The sequence below is a fragment of the Podarcis gaigeae genome (genome assembly GCF_964106915.1).
Source record: "Podarcis gaigeae genome assembly, chromosome: 16".
In the NCBI taxonomy this organism is placed as follows: Eukaryota; Metazoa; Chordata; class Lepidosauria; order Squamata; family Lacertidae; genus Podarcis; species Podarcis gaigeae.
This window is the reverse complement of record NC_139693.1, coordinates 14,167,197-14,182,941: the sequence shown is the minus strand read 5'-3', so window position 1 is coordinate 14,182,941 and position 15,745 is coordinate 14,167,197. Positions and strand designations below refer to the sequence as shown.

Below are 15,745 nucleotides of genomic sequence, written 5' to 3'. Positions count from 1 at the left end.
TTTCTGTGTTAAGAAATTGTAGTTTATATTTATTAACAGCAAAACATGACTGAGCAATGGTGTAACACTCTTCCCCCTCTAGGAGAGAAGACATCAAACAGCAACAAGTTTAGTTTAAAAAAACTAAAGGTGCAAGGGAAAAAACCACAAGAAAAGTTCCAGTAGCTTATTGGATGCAATTATATTTTGGGTGGGGAGCCTGTAGCCTTCCAGATGTTGTGAAACTACAAATCCCATCCACCCTGCTGGCAAATGGAAAGCCAGAGCGCCAACCCTCCCCGTCCTTCGATTACATTTTCTTCTCTCTCTCTCTCTCTCTCTCTCTCTCTCTCTCTCTCTCTCCTAAGCATTGAAGGCTAGAGTGTCGCTTCCTGGCTCCAGATTCCCATTCAAAAACTAGGATAGGACCCATTCACCCACTTGCTCTAATAATGTTGACATCCTTGCCTTCTTTGGGAACACCTCCTGGCCCCGTTTGCGTCATCAAAGTTCCCCCAAAAGCCCAGCTCCAGGAATCGGCGCTCAAGAAGGCTCGGAAGACGGAAGAAGGCAGCCTTTTACTCCGTTGCCGAACCTGCCCCTTTCTTGTTCCTGGAAAAAGTGACCCAGGCAAGATAACCCTGACTGGTCCTCTTCTGTAACATGCAGCGGCTGCTGTGAAGAAGGACCAGGGGTTAAAGGGCGCCCAGCTTGACCCATAAGCTCCTCCTTCTTGCTCTGGGGTATGCTGTAAGTTTCCAACCTCGCCGCAGCCTGTGAGGAATCTTGAGGGAAAGGGTTGCGGTTGGGTAAGTGGCTTCTCCCACCGGGGACAGGAGGGTGGGCCAGGTTCTTTTTCTTCTTTTTCCCAACGGGTATGGGGGGCGGTGGGACCGCCGGTGGGGACAGGGGGCTGACAGCCTCTGTGGACACTTGGACCTTGACGTTGTTCTTGAAGCCCTGGCGCCGGGTGCCCACATCCTTGTGCAGTGTTCCATCAGCTGGCGGAGGGGTTGGAATATCATGGGATCTGGCGGGTTGTCCACAAACCAGCTTTGCACAGCTCCCCACCTGGGTGTCGCTCGTGGGGCCCTTGTCCGGGCCGGAAAGAGGCACCGGCGGAATAGGCCTGCTGAAATCCTTAGTGTTCAGGGATGAGCTCCAAAATTCTGGAGGCAGGGAATGAGGATGAAAAGAGAGAGAACAAACTGTGTTAAAAAAGTGTTTGCTGGGTGCTCAAAGCCCTAGCCTGGCTATGATTATCTGTCAGGCCAGAAAAAAGAAGAAGGTGGAGATGCATTGGTTGTGGTTGCTAGGCAACCACTGGGAGCAATCTGCATCCATCAGTGACTAATATTGTTAGGAAGCAGTTTTATACTTGAGCCACATCTGCACCTTTATATTTAAGAGTTGTACTGTACTGCTTTAAACAGTCATGGCTTCCCCTCAAAGAATCCTGGGAAACTGTAGTTTATGGTTGCTGAAAGATATTGAGAGACCCCCGCCCTTCTTCCTCTCAAAAAGCTGCATTCAACAAACTGCAGTTCCCAGAATTTTTTGCAGGAAGCTACAACTGTTAAGGAGGCATAATACGGCTTTCAGTGGCCTTGATCAGTACAGTGTTACCTCAGGTTAATAACTTAATTCGTTCTGGAGGTCCGTTCTTAACCTGAAACTGTTCTTAACCTGAGGTACCACTTTAGCTAATGGGGCCTCCCAGCACCGCCGTGACGCAATTTCTGTTCTCATCCTGAAGCAAAGTTCTTAACCCGAGGTACTATTTCTGGGTTAGCGGAGTCTGTAACCTGAAGCGTCTGTAACCTGAGGTGCCACTGTAATGTTTCTTGGGGGATCATCTGGCTGGATGTGGCCTCCCAGACCTCTCTGTTTGGCCTTTGGGATTCCCCCAGGCCTTGCCTCTGACTTGCCCTGCCTCGCACCCCCCCCCCCCTTGAGTGTCCTTTGCCTGGCTGAAAATCTGCCCTAGAGCTCTTGCTTGGATGAAAGTCAGGGAGGGGAGGTGTCTCTGGAAACTTAGCCAACTGTAGGATTAGTTGCTCCATCCACTTTTCCCACTGGCCCTGCCCACTTTTGGTAAGTGGACCTCAGGAAATAATGCAGCCCGTGAGATAGAGAAGGTTCTCCACCCCTGACCCCGCCTGTCACTGAGCTGTGTATCCCCCACCCCTGTCAAGGAGCCTAGGAGGTTAAAAGCCATGCAGGTGAGTGTGGGGTGCTGAAGTGAGGTTGCTGTTCAGGGTTTGGTGCTGGATGGAGATTTCTACCACCGAGTCAACACTGAGCCACTCACCAAGCCCCAAGTGAGCGATGGCCTCCAGCTGCTGGCAGGATGAGGCCTCCCAGATGAGCAGAGGAAGGCGCAGAGAGAGAGGAAGGATGTCCCTGAGGCAGTGGGCAGGGGGAGGGAAGAAGAGAAAGTCTGTCAAAACTCAGCCAAAACTTTGAAGAAAAAACAATGCACTTGGAAACCAGAAACCAGAACATTCAATTTATATCTTTTTCTAAGTGGGAAATCATAGAATCATAGATTTGGAAGGAACCACAAGAATAATCTAGTCCAACCTCCTGCAATTCAGCAATCTTTCATCCAATATGGGGTTGTGGGCGTAGCCAGGATTTTTATTAGGGGGGCAGAACCGGTGTGATTGGTCAGTTAAGTTTTTCTATTGTTTTACTTGATGGGGGCAGCTGCTCCTTGCCCCCCCCCCCTTGGCTACACCCATGCCTGGGGCTCGAACCCACAACCCTGAGATTAACATCTGGAGAGTCACTCCCAACACCTGGAGGGTCACAAGTTCCCCATCCCTGCACTACACTGACCAGCATTCCAGAGTTTCAGGCGGTGTCTTTCACAGTCACACCTGGCCATACCTACAGTGATTGTGCTCAACCCCTGTGCCCTGACACTTCCCCCAAAAGCTGACATTTTAAAAGAAGATGGTCAGATAGGAGCACTAGACAATTCACTCAAGGACCTTCTCCCCTCATATATATATATTCAGGAGTCTCAGTTGTCATTGAACCACCATAGGGGATAATGATGGTCTTCAAAGGTGGCAAGCCACTTACGGTGTTATGCAGTAGGAAGCAATGAGGTGCAGGAGGCTGGGGAAGGTCAAATCCGAGCCCTCTAGGAAGATGACTGGAGAACATAAGAAACCAGATGGAGAAAAGTTAACCCCAGGCCAGAGTTGGGACGAATTTCCTCCCCAAAATTCTCCTCCATGAAAATTATTCCCAGAACACTTGAATAATCCCCCGAACTTGCAAGGCAAATGCATTCGCCACCCTCACCTGCACGCTCCTGGCATAAGCAATGGGTCGTCACAAAAGCCGGCGATGAATTGTCAGGGAGACGTAAACACAGGACTTGACATTGCCGCGTATTTGATCTCCGCACTAAAAATGTCTGGGAGTGGGGAGAAGGGGGAAGAGAAGCACGAAAGCAGGTTAAGGTAGACTATAATAACAGGGACACACAGACAGCAGCATCATTAGGTGGGAAGAGGTTCCAAATGCTAACTTTAAAAAAAATGCAAAATCTGTAGAATATACCAAGAATATACCAAGAAATCACAGCTGCATTTGGATTACCTTTTTTTTGCAGGTGGGATGCTGGTGTTGTAAATTTCCTGTATGAGCGAAGGGATTAAAGTAAATGGTGTGTGAGGCCCACTCTGATTCTATGGCCACAAGAAATTCTGGGAACTATAGTTTTTTAAGGGTGCTGAGAATTGTTAGGGGGCCCCTATTCCCCTCACAGCGCTACATTTTCCAGAGTCACTTGTGAAGACGGATTGACTGTTAAACTGTTCTGGGAGTTCTGCCTTCTCACTTTTGTGGAAATGGAGACATCCAACAGGTGAAGCTGTCTCCCTCACAAATGCATTCCTACACTGCAGCCTGAATTTCAGACGTTCAGGTGCTTCCTGAATGGAAAGGAGCCTCTGTCGAAAGGGAAATGTTGCAGCCCAAGCCAGTGGGGCAGAGGTCACTCAGAGTATGCTCAGAAGAACTATTCTCATCACTCCTATGCTCTAAAGTGGGGTGCTAATGATGAAACCCTGTCGATCCTCACCCCAGGAGGTTCACGCTGAAGGATGTGAAGTGCAGCGGCTGAGTTGATGCCCAGCTGGAGCCAAACTGGCTGAGTGAGGCGCAGTCGTCCCACGAGGCTGATGCTCCGGGGGGAGGCCACCGTCCCGTGCCGTGGGTTGGCATAAGGCTCGGGATAGTCATAGATCGGATTCCGAGTCATCCTGCGAGGGAACAAAAACCTCCCCTGAGTCCAGCATCAGGAACTGAAAGGAGCGCAAACAACAGGCAACCCAAGAGACCTGCCCTGCTTAGCATGACTTTACTTTATTCTCTTATTTTTAAAAAATTAGATTTTGCAAATTCATTCACACAAATGTTATTCTTGCAAAAGTTAAAATTTTACACAGGATTCTTCCAAATCCTAGGACTTCCCTCCTCCCCCCTGTGGGTTCTTTAAATAACTTTTTCTACTGCGTATTATAAATCCATCTAGTTTACCGTCCTCCAGTGTATCCAAAGTCTATGGATCATTGCAAGAGTTATTTAAAGCCTGCCAAAGAGCTCAAGTGTTTACAGTGGTCTTTCAAATACAGTCTATATTTGCCCCACTCTCTGTTGAAGTTTTGGTCCTCCTGATTTCTGATTTCCCTGGTCAATCTTGCCATCTCTGCATAGTCTAATAATTTCATCTGCCAGTCTTGCTTTATTCCATTTCTATCCTATGACATCACGCATGTTGGGAGGAGGCTGCAAGGCCTGGCCCCTCAAGATTGGCGGGGGCTCAGCCCTGTCCCAACATACTTTGAGGGGTGTCCGCAAGCCCATAGATTTGGTGCCTATGGCTTTTGAAGCACATTTGAAGCGCATGTTTCCCCCTCAGAGAAATATGGGCGCTGTAGTTAATCTGTTAAGGTTTGCTGAGAATAGTAACTCTGCGAGGGGTAAATAGCAGTGCCAGGAAGAATGTGCTTGAAAGGCATTGCTGTGTACGCAGCCTTTGCGTGTATACTTGTGGCCGAAATATGACAGAGCACCTGGGGCACAGGAAGCTGTCTTGCATGGCGTCTAAAGGCTCTTCCGCCTAGCTCAGTATAGTCTATGCTGACTCGGTGGCAGACCTACATTTTTGGGGCCCTGAAGCTTGAACCCTCTTGGGGGCCCTTTCACAACCAGCAATGAGGTCTGGGTCACCACTGTTCTTGACTTCGGTGGTGTTGTTCCACGACAGATCACCACACTTTTCTAACATTGGTGCTACGGACTCAAACTTGTTGAAATATAAAAGGTAAAGGGACCCCTGACCATTAGGTCCAGTCGTGGCCGACTCTGGAGTTGCGGCGCTCATCTCGCTTTATTGGCCGAGGGAGCCGGCGTACAGCTTCCGGGTCATGTGGCCAGCATGACTAAGCCGTTTCTGGCAAACCAGAGCAGAGCATGGAAACGCCGTTTACCTTCCCGCCGGATTGGTATCTATTTATCTACTTGCACTTTGACGTGCTTTTGAACTGCTAGGTTGGCAGGAGCAGGGACTGAGCAACTGGAGCTCATCCTGTCGCGGGGATTCGAACCGCCAACCTTCTGATCGGCAAGTCCTAGGCTCTGTGGTTTAACCCACAGCGCCACCCACAACAACAAAATGAGTCAATTCAAATTGTGCGACTCAAATTGGGTCTACCAGATCCGCATTTTTTAAGCAATGTGGGCTTGAGGGTCTCTGAAGCTTAAGCTTCATTGGTTTCATACTACAGTAGATCCATTCCTACACTGGCCAGCAGCATCTCTCCAGCAGAGAAAGGTCTTCCCCAGCCCTACCTCGAAAGAGAGAGAGAGAAAGAGAGAGAGAGAGAAATCAAGGGGAGGGGAAAGGGAAGGATATCTGGCAGGCACCAAGGAAGGCCTACAGACATATGTGTGCCCATGGCTAGGACACTAGTAGCCACAATGGCCATTTTCTTCCTCCACAGTCAGAGGCAGTATGGCTCTGGAAATCGTAGTATGGAAATCGCAAGTGGGTAGATTCAGGATTTCCAGACGTATCTGGTTGGCTAGCGTGAGAACAGGAGGCTGAACTTAGATGGGTCTTTGGCCCTGATCCTCTTTTTATGTTAGATGGAGAAACAGCTCCGTCCTATGCGTTTTATTTTCATTCTCTGCAGAAATCCAACAGGTGCAGATTATCCTTGTGTGGAAATACAAGGAGACCTGTTGAGTTTCTGCAGCACCATCGCATTGTTGTTGGTTTTTTTTAAGCACAGGAGCATGCCAGGGAGGGGAAAGTTGCCACCCTCTGCAGAGACACAGCTGGATCGAACATGAGCTGAAGGCGGGAGCCATCCTCGAGCTGTTACAAAACACAGCGGGGGCGAGAGACAAGAAAGTAAGGCAGGCTATGAATCAGCTCCGTGGCATGAGAAGCTGCAATTTGGAGACAGGGGAGGAGCACAGCATTGAGTGGATCACTTAGCAGCTGCCCTGCCCCACAGGGGGAAGGAGAAGCCTGTGGAAATGGGCCTCCCACTGGGGTGGGGAGAGCTAACCCCTTTGTCCTCACCCCCAACCCAAAACAAAGCTGAAAAAGCTTGGCTTAACGACCCCCTTTGTTCCATTTGCCATCTCTCCCACCCACAAGTTCCTTAACCACCATCACATGTATAAACCACATGGCATTTCCCATGTGCTATCAATACAATTTTTTTTTTAAATAAAATAAGGCAGTTTCCTGACTGCAGGCTCAGCCATCTCAAAGGCATGACACAGAAGGAAAAGGAATGGGGAGGGAAGAGGAAAGCAAGCAGGGGAACAGGGTGATGGAAGGAATCTGGATTAATCTCCCCTTAGCTGTGATATTCTTGCTTATGGCTTTCGTTTAGCTAATTTGGCAGCTCACGGGAAAATAAAAACAGCAACAATAAAATACACTAAAACTCCTTTAAAACAATAGTAAAAATAAATCAAGGAAAAAATGAAACGGGCCATGTAAATATCATAGAATCATAGAGTTGGAAGGGACCCCTAGGGTCATCTAGCCCAACCCACTGTGATGCAGGAATCATACATGACAGGTGACCATCCAGCACTGAGGGCCTTCTGGCAGTTCCCTTACTGCAAGAAGTGAGGTTACAGGGGCCTTCTTGGCAGTGGTGCCCACCCTGTGGAACACCCTCCTATCAGATGTCATGGAAATAAACAACTATCTGGCTTTTAGAAGACATCTGAAGGCAGCCCTGTTTAGGGAAGTTTTTAATGTTTGAAGTTTTATTCTGTTTTTAATGTTCTGTTGGGAGCCGCCCAAAGTGGCTGGGGAAACCCAGATGGGCGGGGTATAAATAATAAAATTATTATTATTATTATTATTATTATTATTATTATTATTATTATTAAAAAATATGTGTGAATGAACTATATTTCTTAAAGACACGCCATTCTCCCCTATGCCTCATTCCAAAGGAGCACAAAACCTGGTTAAGTGCCAAGGGCCCACCAGCAACACGGGGGGGGAGGGTTAGAAGTGAGATCTGTGTTTCCTAGAGGAGAAGGCCTGGGAGCAAAAGTGTGCCTGAAGTCAAAACAGTGAGAGGTCTGAATTTCAGCACTCCCTGAGCAGTTCCAGGGGATGGACCAGCAGGAGGAGAGACAAAAGAAAGCAGCAGCAGAAGCGAGATGAAAGCAGCGGCAAGCAGAGCGTGTGAGACAACAAGTGCTATATTCACGGCTGGCAATTCATAATAATAATACTAAACAGTCATCAAGGCCTCTCCTGAGCTGCAGTGCTTGTGGTTGGGGAAACCATGGACCCTGGCAGTTCTACAATGTCCTCTTCTCAAAAGACCCTCCTAATGGAGCCAATAGGCGTTTTCTTTCCCTCCCCACTGCAAGCCTAATTGTAGCACGAGAGGGGGAAGGTCACACAGGTAGAGAAGGGTTAATCTTTCATTTCCCAGCTATGACATACAATCCTCAAACACACACACATCCACCTCACACAATATTTAGGGGTTTTTTGGGGGGGGGGAGGAACCTATCAGATCCATCTGTTGCAATGGATCAGGCTAGGACCGATTTGAATCTCTTCTCAGCCACCCATTAAGCCCAGCGGGTGACCTACCTGATTTGGTTGTGAGGCTAAAATGGGGAGGGGGGCACACCACGTATGCCGCCTTGAGCTCCTAGTGTGGGAAAGCAGGATATAAATGTAAGAAACAAAAGGAAATGAAGTCTAACTACCTCACAGGGTTGTTGGGAGGTGGGGGCGGGGAAGAAAACCACTCCAGGCGATGGGAACTTGAGCCAGTTAGCCAAAAATGCTGGCCTCAGCTAGGTCAGGCTCCCATAGTACAGTTGGTAGAGCATGAGACTCTTAATCTCGGGGCTGTGGGTTTGAGCCACGCATTGGGCAAGAAGATTCCTACATTCATACAGGGGGCTGGACTAGTGACCCTCATGTCCCTTCCAATTCTACAATTCTATAATCCATCCCCACAACTCTTGACATGCACAGGGGGCAGGGCAGGAGTGACATCAACATAAGGCCAAAGATGAGGTGCAGAATCACATGCAAAGACATGCGGGAAGAGGGAAAGAGGAAGAATGGTGTTTCCTTTCTTCCTTCCTCCTGACATCGTATAATTGGGGGCCCGGGATGCATGCCTTTCAACTGGAGCTGGACAAGGCCTTTTTTGCCAGTAATACACAAATCCTGGGCTGGGGAACCTGGTGCCCTCCAAACAGTAGACTCAAACTCCCATCAGCGCCTGCCAGCAAGGCCAGCGGTCAGGGATGGGTGTTTGTTTGCGTTGTTCATGAAGATGCCCTGGCCAGCATCCCACTCTTGAGCTCAGCAACGCAGGAACCAAACCTCCCACCTTTCACCAGTGAACACCAGTAAGCCCATTTCTGCAAACCCAAAAGTCTTAGTGCCCAGGGACCATCTAAGATATAATAGCTGTGAGATGCCCCCCGGGGACATGGGTAAGCATCCCGCTCAGTCCTACTCAGAGTAGAACCCTTTGAAATCAATGGCTGCGCGACTGACTTAAGTTTTGATTTCAACGGGTCTATTAAGAGTAGGACTGAGCTGGATACAACCTTATGCATGCTGACTCAGGCACAACCCCCGACGAGTTGTGGAGTAGGGGGGCAGGTTAAGAGAGTGTAGGGTCAGGGCCAGTGTGGCTCAGCATGTCAAGGCTGCGATTTAGAAGTCTTGGGTTCAAAATCCCCAGCCACGAAGCCTTGGGCCAGGCACAACTTCTCACCTTAAGTCTACCTCGCAGCGTTGTTGTAGGATAAAAAACGGGGAGGGAGAAAGTGCTGTGCGCCACATCATATCCCTTGGAGGAAAGGCAGGATATAAAATACTGCAGAATAAAATAAAGCTTTCCCAGTGCCCCCAGACGCTAGCAACCCACTTAATCCAGAGTGACTCCCATCCTCTGGCGCCAGATACAGAAGGAGGCTTGTCCCTTCACCCTAGAGATGGGGGAACCGGCAACTGCTCCACAGATCTTGCTGAAATCCAGCTCTACACAGCCCTGACCATTGGCCATGCATACCGGCTGTTGGGAGATGGGTTTGAACAGCCCCTGGGGGAGCAAAGTCTTAACTTTTTCCTCCTCTGCCATGCGGCTGAGAAACCAGAGCTGGAAATGACCTCAGGAGTTTCAGCTCCCAGTTCCTTCCTGATCAGCAGCACACCCCAGTATAACATCCCCGCACAAAACACACACGCAGCACACTTTCTAGCAACGGGACTACAGAGGTGGCCTCCACGTGACCAGCTGTATCCTTTAGACGGCACTGCCCTCCCCGAAGCAAGGAGTCCACAAACCAGGAAATCAACTGCTGCGGGGAAGCGCCGTTGGCACCAGTTCCCAGCAATCGAGTTTGGTCAATAGAGGAAGGGAGGGAATTCCCATCTACAACGCCCCCCTCCCCAATCCAGGGTACCCCAAGCAAGCCCCCCACCCCATCCTCGCCACTCACCTCTCCTCTCTCCGGCAACTCCACGGCGTGCTCCTTTGCCTCCCCTATTGCACTCGGTTTCTCTCTCGGCTGCGCTCATCTCAGCTGCCTGAAGACGTCTTGGCTGAGATCCAGCTCCGGGGCGAGGCTTGGGCAAGCGGCACCGGGAAGGAGGGTGGGCACCTGGCTCTCAACAACAAACTCTTACTTCATGGGCTGAAATCTTGAGAAGGCTGAGCTCACCGCAGGGCTCCTGCCACGGAAGAGGCGGCTGGCTTTGCAAAATGCCAAGGAGTAGCAGCAGCAGATTTCACAGAATCATAAAATGGTTGGAAGGGACCCCGGGGTCATCCAGTCCAACCCCCTGCAATGCAGGAATCTTTTTGCCCAATGTGAGGCTCGAACTCACGCCCCTGAGGTTAAGAGTCTCATGCTCTTACCAACTGAGCTATCCAGGTCAGTTTGATTGGAAACAGAAAAGGGGAAGAAAGCACAAAAAGGGGGGAGTCTCTGAGCAAGTGCAGAAAGCCTTCCATGTTTCAAACCCCTCTGTAATAGCTTTTACCAACCTAGGGCTCCCACGGTGATGGGATATGCAGCCAGAAACACCTGGAGAGTCCCAGATTGGCAAAGTTTGCTCCAGAAGTATTATTGTTTAGCAGGGAAGGTTTATTCAGATTCCCACTCTCATTTTTTTTTTTTTGCTACTTCTCTAGGTTTGTCAGGGAGCCCTAGAATGGAAAATCAGTTCCCAGAGTTCAGCTCCCAAGTAGTGAGAATCACAGAATCATAGGCTTGGAAGGGACCTCAGGGGTCATTTAGTCCAACCCCCTGCAATGCAGGGATCACAGCTGAAAAAGAGAGAAATGATAATAATGACTTTCCAAACAGTCTAAGGTAGGCCAAGGAAGGCATCTTCTCTGAGTGCTACCTGGCCAGAGGTGGAATCAAATTGCCATGCACTCTGTTGACAGTACAGTTTTAAAATTATGTTGAAAGAGGCAAAACATTTCTTTCATTAGGGTAATAAGGAAGCATTCAATTTCCAACACTTTCCAAACAGGCCTGCAAAATAGCACTACATGGAACCCTGGAAAACATCTGCCAGTTGGGGGCAATACTGAGCTAGTGGTTTAAACCAGCTCTTTATTCAGGATCGTGAGGACTAGAATATTATGTCATTTTTAGGGGAAGGGCCACAGAACAGTCCCTGGTTCAGTCCCTGGCAGCAACAGGTAGGACTGGGAAAGAGACATTGTGTGAAATCCTGGACGGCAGCTGCCGGTCAGTGCAGGCAAAACTAAATCCAATGGGGATATGGTCTCACTTGTGGTGCCTCCAGACAACCTGTTTACTGAGCATTCATCCTGAATTGCTTGTGGGGTGACCATACACTTTCCCATTAATCATTTGTTCAACCTACACTTTGCAGTGCATTTCCCCATCACTTTCCAAACAGCAAAAAGTCAGGGTTTTTTTTGGTTTTTTTAAAGTGGATTTATTGTGCTAGGGTGGCAGAGCACTTAAATGTCTTTTAATTGCAGAAACCTACATTTCTGGCATGCATCTTTCAGCCCGAGGGCCACACTCCCTTGTGGACAACCGCCAAGGGGCCGCTGCTCAGTGGTGGGCAGGGCCAGAGGGAAAAGGTCAAAGAGTGCATGCACTCTTCCTCTCCACATACTCCCATCCAGGCAAGTAAGAAGCATCGCAATTCAAGGATTCATTCCAGTCAGGCCAAAACCCCTAAAGATGGCTTGGGAACAGGGTCCATGAGGGGTGTCGCCTGGGGGAGTGCCCTGAGGGCTGAACAGCATCCTGGGTGCCGGTGGGCAACCACCAGCTCAGCTGCCACCTGCGGCCCCTCGCTTTATTTTGTGTGGCCCCTGGTGTGTCCAGAAGCTGCCTTAATCTTCTGCCCCAGCACAGTCCCTGTTTCCATTGCCTCTCTGGCTCCACCCACCACTGCTGGTGGCTCCGCCCACTGTCAATATTCAGCCCCGCCCCCTGACAGGTCACCCCTTGAAGGAATGCCGCCCTCTACCAAAGAATATAGGTTGCAACTTCCATGAAAAGCTTGCATTGCCCTTGCCAAGCTACCCAAACATTTTATAAGGGAAGATCTCTACAGGGCAAAGGAACAAAGGAACCCGAGTGCCATAGCTCATGTCCCAGAGCTCAAAACAAGGCAGAAGTTCTACAGTGGTACCTCGGTTACAGATGCTTCAGGTTACAGATGCTTCAGATTACAGACTCCGCTAACCCAGAAATAGTACCTCGGGTTAAGAACTTTGCTTCAGGATGAGAACAGAAATTGCACGGCGGCAGCAGCGGCAGGAGGCCCCATTAGCTAAAGTGGTGCTTCAGGTTAAGAACAGTTTCAGGTTAAGAACGGACCTCCAGAACGAATTGAGTTCTTAACCCGAGGTACCGCTGTATTTGCCAGACACAAGTAGGGCTGAATGAGGCAGTTCCTAAGTACAGTGGACGCTCGGGTTGCGAACGTGATCCATGTGGGAGGCACGTTCGCAACCCGCAGTGCTGCGTCTGCGCAGGTTGCGATTCAGCAAGCGCCGAAACCCGGAAGTAACCCGTTCTGGTACTTCCGGGTTTCGGCGTGTCCATATCCTGAAAACGTGCAACCTGAAGCGTCTGTAACCCGAGGTAGGACTGTATAGCTTCCTGTACAGCAGCCTCATTGCTTTGAGTTGCCTGTCAAGCATTCAAATGGGAACCACTCATCCCAGCTAATAATGTGAGGTCGGGAAGGAATTTTCTTCATCTGCAGCAAAATATTTCATTTTGGCCAGATGTTTTTTTGTTTTTTGTTTGTCTTCTTGAAGATCAGGGGGTTGGACTCGATGGCCTTTGTGGTCTCTTCCAACTCTATGATTCTATGATCATCTTGGTCAAAGCCTCTGCTCACAACCCTTAATTGGCTCTTCTTGTTTAGCCGCAATAAAGTTTTCCCATCTCTTCTGTTTTAGCACCTGAGAGTTTCTCGTTCGTTTCTGTGCTTTCTGAGAAGCAGAGCTTGTGAGCAAAGGAGAAACGGGCAGGAAAGAGACAGAACAAAGGTCTAGCCCAGCTTTGAAGAAAGAAGGAAGGAAGGAGCCACGGCGGGGAGTGGGTAGGGGGGAGCGGGGTGGGGAAGGATCCGGTTGGTTGGTGGGAGTCAGGAATCCCTTTGAGTCTTTCTGCTCTTGTTCCAACTGCCTCGGCCAATTCCCGGGCAAAAACATCTTAAGAACTTAAGGAGAGCCCTGCAGGATCAGGCCAAACACCTGTGTAGTGCAGTATCCTGTTCTCACGGTGGCCAGCCAGATGATTTTGGGGAAGCCGGAAAGCAGGACCTGAGAGCAACAGCAATTCTCCCCACTTGCAGTTTCCAGCAACTAGAATTCAGGGGCCTGTTGCCTCTGACAGCCGAGGGAGAAGAAAGTCATTATGGCTAGTAGCCATGGATACCCTCAGCCCCCATGAATTTCATTAAGCTTTTATATCAGTTGCCCAACACACACACGGCTGGACAATTATATATATATATATCCAAAACCATTTTGTGAAGTCAATTTTTTGCTATCAGTTTCATAATTTCTGACCTGGCAACATACCACAGATCACAATGTGTTTGTGGTCTGTGTGCTATGCGAAAATCACAATGTGGGGGGAAACCTTGAAGCCAGCCGATGCTTCTCTTCGATTTCTGCAGCCCCTGTTAACTCTGATGGCTCAGCTCTCCCACGCAGGCTGGGGGGGGGGGGCGCAGAGAATCACAAGGGCAGGCACGGCAAAAATCACAAGATGGGAAAAACCGTGAAGCCAGCCAATGCCTCTCCATAGCTCCATGCTTATTTCAGGCATCGTGATCTATTGGTACCGTATTTTTCACTCTATAAGACACACTTCCCCCCTCCTAAAAAGTAAGGGGAAATGTGTGTGCGTCTTATGGAGCGAATGCAGGCTGCGCAGCTATCCCAGAAGCCAGAAGAGCAAGAGGGATCGGTGCACACCAATCCCTTTTGCTCTCCTGGCTTCAGGGATAGCTCTGCAAAGCCTCCTGAGCAAAGAGGGAGGAGCGCTCCCTCTTCGCTCAGGAGGCTTTGCGCTGTTTTCTTGTTTTCCTCCTCTAAAAACTAGGTGCATCTTATGGTCGGGTGAGTCTTATAGAGAGAAAAATACGGTATACCACGATGCTTAGATGGTGATATCTCGATGTTGAAAACCAGTTATCGCCCCGCCCTGTGGTTCGCCTCTATAATAGTCCCATCCTTATGTCAGTCATTGTGATTTATCCATATATTGCAATGTTTAGCTGATGATACATTGCATTGCTGAAAACCATGTATCGCCCGGCCTTACAGATACCACCACTGCTACTGCCTCCTCAAAAGTAACAGGGAAGTGGTCAGGACAGTGGTAGCCAACCAAATGATTGGAACTCCCATCAGCCCCAGCAAGCATGGACAATAATATGAGGACAATGGAGGTTGTAGGGTCTGCGATCTGCCTTCTAACTGCCATCTCTCCCTCCCAGTGGTGTAGCGTGGGTTGTCAGCACCCGGGCAAGGCAAGTAATTTGTGCCCCCTAACCCGTGGATTTGCGCCCCCTAACCCTAGCCCCCATATGTTGTGCCCGGTGCGGCTGGCCCCCCCTGCACCCCCACGCTACGCCACTGCTCCCTCCCCTCCCCTTCCCCCCACCCCACCCCAAAGCAGCATTTCCTCCCTTCTCAGTCCAAACAAGCAAACCTCATAGACAGATGGTCTCCAATTAAAAAGCCAGGCCTGGAAGCTGAAGGGAGGTATTTCACTTTGGTGTTTTATTGGATGTTTCTTCCAGAAAGAGAGGAGCTGCCGTCAACGCCCAGCCCCAAACACGGAGGGAGGGGCACGCTGGACAAGCACAATCAAAACTGCCGCAGAACCAACAGGGGGCTGGAGGGGGAGGGCTCCACGCCAAGGGCCCCCGTCACTAGGGGCAGCGATGCTGGTATGATTCCAAGGTAACTGCAAGCAAGCCCTTCTCCCTTCCACCTGCTGCAGCCCAAACTGGGGTGGTTCGGGGTGGTCTTTGCTGCTCCGAAGTCCCTTGGTTTCCAAGAGAGAGAAGCTGTGCCTGTTCCAGGAGAAGCAAGAGAGCCAAAGTCTGTGCTGCTAGACCTTGCGCACGGAATACTTGCCCTTCTGGAGTTGCGAGACGTAGATTTTGGTCTTGCTGCCGTCTTCCCTGCGCAGCCAAACCTCCCCAGTGCTGATGGCAGTGATCACAGCCCTAGAGGAAAGGGAAAAGAGTCAGGGGTGGCCAGGCAGAATATGGGGGGGGGGACAAGGCAGCATATCACACAGGCCCTGATCTCAACATGCCAGCCGTCTCTAAACCTCACTCCAAAGGAATTATACCAAGCAGTTCCAAAGCAGCTTATACCAAGTCGGACTACTGGCAATGGCTCTGTAAGGTTTCGAAAATGGAGTCTCTACATGGAGATGGGACCTGGGACCTCCTGGATGCAACAGAGGTTCTATATCGTGCTTCTATGACCCTTCCCATCTCTCAGGGAGAGACGGGAAGCAGGGGCTGCTCTTTGGGTGATGCTGGAACACCAGCTGTGCTCATCCTCCTCTCCCTGAGATGGTCCACTCCATCCTAGCTGGTTGCAAGGATAAGTCTGTTACTTTGGGCCAAACTGGGTTTGAAAGGAGGCCTCTGCCACTGGCCAAGGCACCAAGGTCCACTGGGAGGCTG

The 15,745-nt window shown here is 49.8% G+C and overlaps 2 protein-coding genes across 8 annotated transcripts in view; both read right to left on the bottom strand.

Annotated features, from left to right (window-relative positions):
- On the bottom strand, nt 1–10,802 carry RIN1 (Ras and Rab interactor 1). 3 transcript variants are annotated; one of them, XM_083716341.1, is made up of 7 exons: nt 10,021–10,802; nt 9,294–9,368; nt 4,079–4,259; nt 3,295–3,409; nt 3,070–3,142; nt 2,291–2,382; nt 1–1,148 (listed from the first exon to the last, which is right to left on the bottom strand). In XM_083716341.1, exons 2-7 carry the CDS (start codon nt 9,362–9,364, stop codon nt 523–525), a joined length of 1,158 nt encoding a protein of 385 aa, XP_083572467.1. In that variant the 5' UTR covers nt 9,365–9,368; nt 10,021–10,802; the 3' UTR covers nt 1–522. The 3 variants fall into 3 exon arrangements, with proteins under 3 accessions (XP_083572467.1, XP_083572468.1, XP_083572469.1); XM_083716342.1 differs by lacking the exon at nt 9,294–9,368 and having other exon boundaries at nt 10,021–10,774; XM_083716343.1 differs by lacking the exons at nt 9,294–9,368; nt 10,021–10,802 and adding an exon at nt 8,144–8,204.
- Nucleotides 10,803–14,800: 3,998 nt separating this feature from the next.
- Nucleotides 14,801–15,745, bottom strand: part of BRMS1 (BRMS1 transcriptional repressor and anoikis regulator) — a 17,613-nt gene continuing 16,668 nt past the window's right edge. For all 5 annotated transcript variants that reach the window (XM_083716347.1, XM_083716348.1, XM_083716346.1 and 2 more), the window contains one exon: nt 14,801–15,274. In XM_083716347.1, coding sequence (XP_083572473.1) covers nt 15,157–15,274 — 118 coding nt within the window. In that variant the 3' untranslated portion in view covers nt 14,801–15,156. The remainder of the gene's footprint in view (nt 15,275–15,745) is intronic.